The sequence below is a fragment of the Nomascus leucogenys genome, chromosome 4 (assembly GCF_006542625.1).
Source record: "Nomascus leucogenys isolate Asia chromosome 4, Asia_NLE_v1, whole genome shotgun sequence".
Taxonomy (NCBI): Eukaryota; Metazoa; Chordata; class Mammalia; order Primates; family Hylobatidae; genus Nomascus; species Nomascus leucogenys.
This window is the reverse complement of record NC_044384.1, coordinates 87,559,358-87,570,663: the sequence shown is the minus strand read 5'-3', so window position 1 is coordinate 87,570,663 and position 11,306 is coordinate 87,559,358. Positions and strand designations below refer to the sequence as shown.

General features: G+C 52.6%; 1 protein-coding gene across 2 annotated transcripts; it reads left to right on the top strand.

Moving 5' to 3' along the window:
* The first annotated feature begins 205 nt into the window (after positions 1-205).
* Positions 206-11,035, top strand: C4H11orf24 (chromosome 4 C11orf24 homolog). Of its 2 annotated transcripts, none has more exons than XM_030811370.1 (4): positions 206-350; positions 3,928-4,125; positions 8,561-8,735; positions 9,508-11,035. In XM_030811370.1, the coding sequence occupies exons 3-4, from the start codon at positions 8,660-8,662 to the stop codon at positions 10,725-10,727; spliced, it is 1,296 nt and encodes a 431-aa protein (XP_030667230.1). In that variant the 5' UTR covers positions 206-350; positions 3,928-4,125; positions 8,561-8,659; the 3' UTR covers positions 10,728-11,035. The 2 variants fall into 2 exon arrangements, with proteins under 2 accessions (XP_030667230.1, XP_030667231.1); XM_030811371.1 differs by having other exon boundaries at positions 228-561.
* Positions 11,036-11,306: the final 271 nt, after the last annotated feature.

Sequence of the window (11,306 nt, the reverse complement as noted above, 5' to 3'; positions counted from 1 at the left end):
GACCCGGGAACACCCACTTCCGCCACAGACCTGCTCAAAATAGCTCCTTCTGGCAGCGCGCGAGACGTGGCCCGAGCCGGCCCCGGGGAGGCGGGGCCTGAGAGCAGACAACGCCCCCTCTTCCGGCTCGCCTCCGTTCCCCACAGGCCCCTCCGCTGCCTCTCCTCGCCCCGGCCAGCAGGCCCGCCCCGCCCTCCGTGACGTCATTTCCGGCGTTTGGGCGGGGCCCGGGCAGGGCGCGCTGCCCGGAGCTGCCTGGGTTGCTCTGCCGGCCACGTACCCGCGCCGGGCCTCAGGCTCCTTCCTACTGTCCGAGGGCCACCAGGCCGCCGCGGGCCTGCTGCGCCCGGGTAAGGGGCTCGCACTGCCGTCCGGGGAGCTGCTGTCAGGGCTCCCTGACCGGCTTGGGACTGAGAGACAGAGGTGGGGGGGCAGGAGGAGGGTTGGATGGGGGCACGAGGGGCAGGGGGAGAGTGAATGGGGCTGAGAGAGGCAGGAGGAACGGGACAGGAGGAGCGGCGGATGGGGCACGCACAGAGTGCAAGACGCTGAGCAATGCAGGTACTGAAGGAGTCAACGGGGGGCCGAGCATGGCTGGGGGCCCAAGAGGCAGGAGGAAGGAGGAGGGCTGAAGGGGGTCCGAGACTGGAGAAGAGGCCCGCTTGTCCCATTTTGGGAGGAGAATGGGGACACTCTCGTAGGGGGGGCGAATTTGTCCTGGGGTCTTTCCCGAGCAAGCCCAGGACGGGACTGGACCCCAAGAAGTGTCGCTCTTAGTTGAGTGACCCAGACCTATCCCCCAGACCCTCTCTGTACCTGGGTGGAGGTTGTGCATTGCCCCAGATTCCCTCACCTGCCCATCTGTCTCCCTGCCTGCGTCCCCCATGCGAGTCACTTAGTAGCCCCCGTGTGGCTGCTTAGCATGTTGACTTAGGCTGATAGGAGGAATCGGCCTCCACACGCATGGTTTGCTACCAGAAATATCATCGTGCTTAGAAATCTGACTTTAACAACTTGCAGCTATCCCTCGCCCCAGGAAAATCTCTAACATTTCAATAAAATCAGCAAGGAAAATATTTAAAATACAAATTTTTCCATTTATACAGTGGATCTGCCTAATGGACAAAGGAATGTCAGAGCTACCCACGTTCTTAGCAAAAACTAGGCTCTAGCATTTAGCTGTGATACCAAAACTTCCAGAAACCTGGAAGAAAGCAAGGTAGTTAATGTAATATAATAAATGTCCAATGTTCCAGGTTCCCATCTGCCACAAAGTCACATCCTTTGGACTACAGGACAATGTGTATATACACAAAGCCATAAGTCTGTGTTCCTTGGGCTTCTGCTACCAAAGTTCAGCCAGGTGACGTGTCAGGATTAGGTACCTGCAGTTTGCCCTGTATTTTGCAGTTCCTACTCCTTGGTATCTGTACCTTGCCTAACTTGGTGTGGGGACCTGGCCATGTTGCTGCTGAGTGAGTCTTAATAGCCTGATAGAATGTGGGGGTAACAGCTGTAGTTCTTTACCAAGCTTCAGGATTGGTCTTTGGAACCTCTCTATGCCAGAAAAAAGGAATTAAGTTATTTCTTTCCCTTTTTTTTTTTTAAGAGATGGGGTCTCACTATGTTGCCCAGGCTGAACTCAAACTTCTGGGCTTGTAATCCTCCCACCTCAGCCTCCTGAGTGTCTGGGATTACAGGCATGTGGCACCACTCTTGGAGTCCAGTTTTGTGTAACTGGCATGAAGTGCCCCACATATAACAAGCCAAGGTTGAGAACACAAGAATTCAGACAAGATGCCTTGGGAGGCGTCTCGAGGTCATGAACCAGAAAAGGATAGGGAGGTTGACACCCAGGGGCACAGTCTGGGGGTGCCTTTCTCATGGAGTGTCACCTGGCTCAAGGGAGTATCCTGTTGCACCTTCCTTGCAGATCCTATGGGGAGCTGACCCCTGAAGAAGGGAGCTCCCAATGCCAGCCTAACCTTCCGTCTTTCCATCTGCCCTGGTCTCCAACTTAATACAAACTTAATTCTCTCTTGCTCATTCCCCTCCTGCCCCTGGGGTCTCTTTTTTCACATCTGTTATGGTCTGAAACCCTGATCTACCCAGTCTCCCTGTATCAGATAATAATGAGAATAACTGGGTGGGGTCCCAAGACCCACATCCTAATTTTGGCTCGAAGCCCTTGCAGGGGAAACAGTTATTTTAAATGTTGTTAATGGTTTGTCCATCATGAGTCAACCTACATAGATGACCACAGGTTCCCGCGTGGGATCTTGACATTTAGAATATTCTGTTGGAAAGTGGAGGCAGGACCATAGCAGAGGGATGAAGTCATAGGACAACAAAGGCCTGTTCTTGACTACACAGTGGCCAATTCCTGTTTCTGTGGGAGTGACCACCAGCCCCACCGGCTGGGAGGGAATAAGTGGTGATGGTATCCAGCAGAAGTTTCCTGAGAAACCCGTGGAGTGTCCTGAGATAGCCTTGTGGACATGCTCCGTGTGTGTGCCCTCACCTTTGTGTGTGTGATTTTGCATGTGTATGTATGTGCCTGTGTGAGTGCACGTATGGTGGCATGTGTGCATGTGCAGATGGACATGCATGCAGCTGTGTGCACACAAGCGTGTGTAAGTGCATGTGTGTGTGCGCACGTGGGCATCTGTGTTGGGAGCAGGCCCATGGTGGTCCTTGATATCACCACTACTACTGATAACCTTCCCAGGCTAAGAGGTGATGAGCTGTTTCTGTAATCTCTTGAGTTCGCGTTAAATATTCATCAATAAGAGAATCATTTGTGCCGGTTAACATCTTTGCATTATGGCTTTGCTTCTGGATTCCTCTAAAGTTTTGCTTGGCTCCTAGGAAAATGTCTCTCCTGGTATATAGATCGTGTAGTCTCTCTAAATTATGGAAATCAGTGTGTGGAAACTGTATCAGGTGGGAGAACTCTGTGCGTTTCTGCTTAGTGGCTTGAAGTACTTGAAGAAAATACGCTGTTTTCTTTCCTTGGAGCCTTTCAGAAATGTTTTCCAAAAGTGATACATGCTTGTTAAAAAAAAAAAAAAGAAAGAAAGATATGAAGTAGAGAATGAAAATCACAGGTGAATCCATTCCCCAGGGATAATCATTAACATTCTAGTGCAAATCTTTCCAGACCCTTGAATAAATGTTTCTTTTAACGAAAATAGGATCATGGTCCACACGTTACTGTGTAATCTGCCTTGTTCATTTATTGATGCATGCTATATATCTTCCCATGTCAATAAGTAGAGAGTTGTATATTTTTAACAGTTGTCATAGTATTTTATATACGAATGGGGCCATACTTGACAGAACTATTCCAGTTTTTTACTCTTTCTAAATAATGCTGTGAGAAATATCTTTGTAGATCATCTTTGGACATCTGTCTGAGTGCTTCCTTAAAAGAAACTGCAGTTGAAGTTGCTGCATTGGAAGTTGTTGTTTTTTGTTTTGTTTTGTTTTTGAGACAGAGTTTTGCTCTTATTGCCCAGGCTAGAGTGCAGTGGCGCAATCTCGGCTCACTGCAACCTCCACCTTCTGGTTTCAAGCGATTCTCCTGCCTCAGCCTCCCAAGTCGCTGGCATTACAGGCACCCGCCACCACGCCTAGCTAATTTTTTTGTATTTTTAGTGGAGATGGGGTTTCACCATGTTGGTCAGGCTGGTCTCAAACTGCTGACCTCATGATCCACCCACCTCAGCCTCCCAAAGTGCTGGGATTACAGGCGTGAGCCACTGCGCCCAGCCTGCATTGGAAGTTTTGACATTGAAAGCTTTGATCCATGTTGTCGTTTTCCCAGTGGAATGATCTATTGAATGCTGCTCTTTCCATGCCTCCCTCCTCACTGGAATTTTCCTTCATGCCTTTCCTAAGGAATGTGGACTTTTTTTCAAACTCTAGATGCGTCTGTTACCAGAGCAGAGAGTCTACCTTTGTCTCACATGTGCCACAAAGGATGGCATGGCCCGGGAGTGCCCCACCACGTGGCTTTCACCCCCTGCAAAGCCAGACTTCGCCCAGCGACACAGTGCCAAGCCTGCAGCTCTCCAAGGAGGAAGATGGCCCAGGCTGGGAGCATACCTTTAGCAGCGGCCTCTGGTGAGTGTCCTGGCTCTGCAGGCCGGGCCTGCTTGTTGGGTGATGGGACAGTGAGCGTAGAGGGAGCTTTGCAAGATCATCAGAGGGTCAAGGGAAAAGGAAAGACAGCCAGGCCTATAGTAACCAAGGAAGGCCCAGTCTGTGGCCCTTAACTGTCAGAGGCCCTGCCTCCTTTTTTTTTTCCTTTTTTTTTTGAGACAAGGTCTGGTTCTGTGGTCCAGGCTGGAGTGCAGAGGTGCAATCTTGGCTTACTGCAACCTCTGCCTCCCAGGTTCAAGCCATCCTCCCACCTCAGCCTCTCAAGTAGCTGGGACTACAGATGCATACCACCACGCCTGGCCAATTTCTGTATTTTTTGTAGAGATGGGGTTTCATCATGTTGCCCAGGCTGGTCTCTAACTCGTGAGCTCGATCCATCCGCCTGCCTCGGCCTCTCAAAGTGCGGGGATTACATGCATGAGTCATTGCGTCTGATCAGGAGGCCTTATCTTCTGAGTGGACTGGGGTGGTGGCCCATGAACAGGATGGGGATCACGCAATCCCCTGCAACCCTCTTCGGCTTCGTGACACAAATGCAAGTTACCTCAAGAGGTTCTCCCTGACCTTGGTGATGCCGTGGGCACTCACAGAAGCCTCCTCTGTGCTGCAGGGAGGCTGTGTCTCACTCATGCAGGGTGGTGGAGGGGCGCCTCTTAGCAGAAGATGATGAGAGGCTGTCCCCTCTCAGGAAGGAGAAGGTCCTTGTCTGTTCCAAGGCAAGGAACTGGACAAGAAGGAGGTTCATTCAGTACATTGAGTCTGATCCTCCCTGCTGTAGCTGGAGCACGGTCCCTGAAGCTGGCTGAAGTGCTAAAGCAGGGGCTAGCAAATTGTGGCCGAATCCCACCTGCTGTCTGTTTGTATAAATAAAGTTTTATTGGGACACAACCGTGCCCACCATTCACATCTATTCCAGGGCTGCCTCTGTACTGTAAAGGCAGAATTGAGTAGCTAAGACACAGACCGAATGGCCCACAGAATCCCAAATACTGCCATCCTGTCTTCTATAGAGAAAGTGTGCTGACCCCTGCCCTAGAGATTTGTAGTGAGGGGGCAGCAGAAGGCCTGGGGCTGGGGTACATTCAGGAGCCGAGACTCTCTTCACCCATAAGAAGCCCCTGCCACATCATCTCACCTTTAACTCACCCAGAGGACTTCAAATCCTGGGCTCAGGCCTGGGGAACATCTGGAGCCCAGGGGTGGTAGCATTTTAAAAACATTCGGTAGATGTTACTGGCCCAAGAGAGAGCCGTTTAAATACTCATTTATCAAAAGCCCAGCTGCACTGCCTTGGCCCATGGAGGATTGTGAGTTCTTTGTGCCCGAAACCTTCCGGTTTCAGTTCTGCCCTGTGTGATACTGGTTAGTTTCTTCTCTCCCCATTCCCCCCGCCACACTTTTTTTCTGTCAGAACAAAGAATGCTTTTTGCACTCTAGATCTGTGGTTTGTAAGGCCAAGTAATTTTTCTAAACCCCTAACACATCAGGAGCCCTTACAGACCATTTTGAAGAGAAAGCACCATTTGAAGCTAGAGAAAAGTTAGTGGCTCTCAGAAAGAGACCGGGAGTCTCCAGGAACACACCAGCCTTCCAGAGGAGTGTGTGCTCTAAGGGCTTTCTCCAGCCCTGGGGCAGCTTGACAACAGTCCACGTGGATTACAGGAGGCAGGAAGCCACCCAGGGGCTTCTTGTCGCGCAGTGGCTGCTTTTGCGTAGCTGGACGTGCTTCTCGGGTGGGCTGCTGCCTAAGCCAGGCGCCATGCTGGGTCCTTGCCCACGTGATCCCATGTCACTCCCATGCAGCTCAGCGGGGCTCAGAGATCTGTGGCTGCACATGTCACTTAGTTAATGAGCTTGGGAGATGGGGTTGGAACGCAGGCAGTGCTGTTGGCCTCTGCGTGTCCTGCTGGTCTCCTACTCCCCTTGCATGGTCTCTTGACCCTATTACGGTAGCTTCCTCAAGGGAATGACAGTGAATGCTGAAAGAGCTAAAAGGCTGCTCCTGCCACTCATGCATTCAGTGGCCCCTTTGTCCCTGAGTGACCAATGGGCAGCTCAGCCAGCACTCCCAAGCCCCAGTCCGCCTACAGCTATGCAGCTGGGGCCCCACTTTGCTATGGGCTGCTAAGTGCTGGTTTCCTTGTGACTGTTTTCATTATTTTATCTAACAAAACAAATCAACCAAACCAAATAATTTTTTTATAATACGTTAAGGGCCGGGCACAGTAGCTCATGCCTGTAATCCCAATACTTTGGAGGCCAAGGGGGGAAGCCGAGGAGCTGGAGGCCACCCTGGGCAACATAGCGAGAACCCTCTCTCCACAAAAAAATAGGGGTGGTGGTGTGCACCTGTGATCCCAGCTGAGGTGGGAGGATCATTTGAGCCTGGGAGGTCAAAACTGTAGTGAGGTACAATCGTGCCACTGCACTGCAGCCTGGGTGGCAGAGCGAGACCCATCTCAAAAAAATAAAAATGTGTTAAGTCATCCACATCACTTCTGTGGAGCATTAGAATGAAGGAGAGGGCTTTGCTTTACAGCGACTTGGGCCGGCTGTGGGGACCACTGCAGTCTCTGAAGTGGGGCAGTCACTCATTCACTCAACGCCTGTATCAGGTGCCTGGATCGCTGCCCCTCACTGGCTGCCCCTGCCTCCCCTCTTACCAAAAGCACCTTCCTGTTCTTGTCTAAGGCCCTGCAGGGACTCCCATCCCCCTACTGTGAAATCTAAACTGCCACGTGGCTCATGGGGCCTCCTCGCTCTCTCCAGACTAATTCCCGCCTCACCATGCTCTTCCTTGCCTCTGACCCTGCTGCTGTCATCTGCTGCTCCCTCTCCACCTGCCTGCCCACCCCCACCCAGCTTTCAGAATGTGGCCCAGGCGTCGCTTTCCCTAGAAGCCTTCCTTGGCATGCCGACCACACCACCACTGGCTGAACTGTGTCCTCTGGGCCCCTGTGGCACCCTGTCCTCTGGGGCCCAACCATCCTTGGGGCTTCTGCCCAGAGGACCAGCCTACCTCACTCTTCAAGGCTTGCCTGCGTACTGTCTCCTCCTTGCTTCCCAGCACTGAGTCACACCCTGCACAATGCTTGTGCCAGCCTGCAATGACCTCTTTTCTGTGTCTCCCATGGACTTCAGGTCCCTGAAGAGGTTGTGTATTTTTCACCTTTTTGTCCTAAGTGTACTGCCTGGCACATGAGTAAGCACTCAGTAAATATTGGATGAAAGGATGGGTGGGTGGATGGATGGATGGATGGATGGATGGGTGGGTGGGTGGGTGGATGGGTGGATGGGTGGGTAGGTGGGTGGATGGATGGATGGATGGATGATGGATGGATGGACAGATGAGTAGATGATAGTGGATAGATGGATGGTGGTGGAGATGGAGATAGTGGATAGATGGATGGGTGGGTGGGTAGATGGATGGATGGATGGATGAATGAACTTATGGATGGACAGATGAGTAGATGTATAGAATAGTGGGTGGATGGATGGATGAATGAGTGGGTGGATGGATGGGTGGGTGGTTGGGTAGATGGATGGATGGATGGGTGAGTGGGTGGATGGATGGACAGATGAGTAGATGGATAGGATATAGTGGGTGGATAGATGGGTGGGTGGGTGGATGGATGGGTGGGTGGGTGGGATGGATGGATGGATGGATGGATGGATGGACTTATGGATGGACAGATGAGTAGATGGATAGAATAGTGGGTGGATGGAAGGATGGATGAGTAGGTGGATGGATGAGTGGGTGGATGGATGGATGGATGGAGGGATGGGTGAGTGGGTGGATGGATGGGTGGGTGGGTGGGTGGGTTGGTGGATGAATGGATGGACTTACGGATGGACAGATGAGTAGATGGATAGAATAGTGGGTGGATGGATGGGTGGGCAGGCAGGTGGATGGATGAATGGGTGGATTGATGGATGAATGGTTAAGTAGTATCTCCCATGTGAAAGGCACAGTCACCTGTCACAGGGTGCATATGGGGTGCGTTAGGCTTGATTTGTACTCTGCAGACCGTGGGGGAAGCTGAGGAGGAAGACTTGACCAGTCTTGGTGATGAGAAGGCCTTCACCCTATGAACACAGCCAAGTCTTAGCCCTCTCTCCTGCTCCTTTAAGCTCTGAACTCTAGGATGGGAGAATGAGAACTTTTGCAGGTTGAGATTCATAGTGAAATTGGGTCAAGAAGTGATCAGATGCAAAGCACGGGGCAGGTTATTACTACACCATGGCTGAGGTCTTCCTGGGCACCAGGCCCTGGTCTCAGCACTTGGCTCAGTCTGCACCGTGGACCCTGCCAGAGCCCTCCACAGCAGGTGCTGTCAGGCAAGGCTGTGTGTTGCTGGCCAGACACCTTCTGACCAGCATGCTTTCTTGACCACAGATCCCTTGGCCAAGCAGGAGGGAACCATTAGCAGCCTGAGGAGCTGGCTGGCTGGGAGCCTCAGGGACCGCCCAGCCTGGCTCCCAGCTCACCCGCAAGATGTGGACAGCTCTTGTGCTCATTTGGATTTTCTCCTTGTCCCTATCTGAAAGCCATGCGGCATCCAACGATCCACGTAAGTGAGAAAGCTGTGTGACTGCTGGATGGGCCCACGGTGGCCACAAAGCATGCTGAGCCCATGAAAGCAACGTCTGCAAACCCAGGCCAACGCATTGGAATCCCAGCCCTCCCAGGTGCCGGGCAGGGAAGGGTTGTCAGGCCAACCTTCCTTCTCCAGGGTCATGGTGGGCAAAGAGCCCCCAGCAGGACCAGGCAGCTGAGCCCTGAAAGGTTTGCTCCCTTGGCCTGCAAGATTTGACGTCATCTCTAAATTGAATCTTCACCGGGGAATTGGTTCCTTCATACATCGGATCTTTAATTGCGTTCCCACTCTGTGCCATTCATTTCCAAGAATTCCTGCAGTGAATCCTTTCACAAAGCCAAGCATTGTTTTATGATGTGAATACCTGTGCAGTTTATCTGCTTTGTAAACCTGGGTGTGCGTTCAGTGGGCTTTTAATGGTGATTCACACCTGTTGTGTGAGACTTTTACTCTGATGTTTTGGGAATTGGATCAAATAGTGAAGGTCTGAAGCCTTCAATGGGCAGGGGGTTCATAGAGGGCAAAGGAGTTTTAAAATCAAATTGACAAGGGCTTTTTCAATGAGCTGCATACCAACAGTGGGAAGAGAGATGGGGAGGAAGCATGTCCGCACATCACCTCCCCCGACTCTGGCTGGGCTGAGGAGGGGGCCCCACAGGGCTGGGTGGAAGCCGATCCCTGAGCAATCCCCCTGCGCAGGATTGAACGTGATTGTGTCTCTTTTTCTCCTTTTTCTGACTTCAAGGCAACTTTGTCCCTAACAAAATGTGGAAGGGATTAGTCAAGAGGAATGCATCTGTGGAAACAGTTGATAATAAAACATCTGAGGATGTAACCATGGCAGCAGCTTCCCCTGTCACATTGACCAAAGGGACTTCGGCAGCCCACCTCAACTCTACGGAAGTCACAACAGAGGACACAAGCAGGACAGATGTGAGTGAACCAGCAACTTCAGGAGGTGCAGCTGATGGTGTGACCTCCATTGCTCCCATGACTGCGGCCTCCATTACGACTGCGGCCTCCATTGCTCCCACAACTGCAGCCTCCAGTATGACTGCGGCCTCCAGCGCTCCCACGACTGCGGCCTCCAGCACTCCCATGACACTCACACCCCCCATGCCCACGTCCACTTCCGCAGGGCGGACCCCATCCATTACCGCCATTGGGCATCCATCTCTCAGCACAGCCCTCGCACAAGTGCCAAATAGCAGCACGTTGCCAAGAACAGCAACCCTGGCCGTGTTGGCCACACGTGCTCAGACTGTAGCAACCACAGCAAACACGAGCAGCCCCATGAGCACTCATCCGAGTCCTTCCAAGCACATGCCCAGTGACACCACGGCAAGCCCTGTACCCCCTACGCGTCCCCAAGCACAAGGTCCCATTAGCCAGGTGTCAGTGGACCAGCCTGTGGTTAACACAACAAATAAATCCACACCTACGCCCTCAAACACAACCCCAGAGCCCGCCCCCACCCCCACAGTGGTGACCACCACCAAGGCACAAGCCAGGGAGCCAACTGCCGGCCCAGTGCCAGTGCCTCACACCAGCCCAATCCCTGAGGTGGAGGCCATGTCCCCCACGACACAGCCAAGCCCCACGCCATATACCCAGAGGGCCGCTGGGCCAGGCACACCCCAGGCACCAGCGCAGATAGAGACTGAAGCCACATCGGGTACTGATTCCACTGGGCCAACACCCAGGAGCTCAGGGGGCACTAAGATGCCAGCCACGGACTCGTGCCAGCCCAGCACCCAAGGCCAGTACCTGGTGGTCACTACTGAGCCCCTCACCCAGGCCGTGGTGGACAAAACTCTCCTCCTGGTGGTGCTGTTACTCGGCGTGACCCTTTTCATCACAGTCTTGGTTTTGTTTGCCCTGCAGGCCTATGAGAGCTACAAGAAGAAGGACTACACCCAGGTGGACTACTTAATCAATGGGATGTATGCGGACTCGGAAATGTGAGGGGGGCGGGGGCCTGGCGGGAGGCCTGGCCCCTTCCTCGTCCTTTCCTTTTGCCTTTGAGCCCAAACCAAGTGCTTCCAAATTCTTTTGGTGCAATTTAGGAGATATGCCAGATGCTTAAACACATTTAATTGCTGTCAGATTAATTCCATGATCACTAAAGAGTTGCTGCTTTTTTCATATTTATTTTTGTAAATGATCCTGTGCCCAGGAGCAGCTGGGGGTTCCACCTCAGGGTGGGGTGGGCAGGGCCCTGTCCCCCCAGGTGTCGGAGCCTGACCTGAATTAAAGTACTGACTGCTCGCCACTATCGTGTGGGTGCATCCTGCTCCTCGGGGAGCCTTTCTTTCTGCCATGCACGTGGCAGAGTTTGGTTTTGTGAATGTGCACCATCACTCCGCACCCTGGAGGTTGACTGTGTCGTTGCCACTGACTTGGGCTTCTCCCTGGTACCCATGCCCGCCCTGGGGCTTGCTGGGAGGCTCCTGGGCCCAAGAAGAGGCCACAGCCAGCATCTTTAATCCTTTTTCTGACCTATTCGGTGAGCCTCCTGGAGCCAGCTTTAGGGGTGAAGGAGCT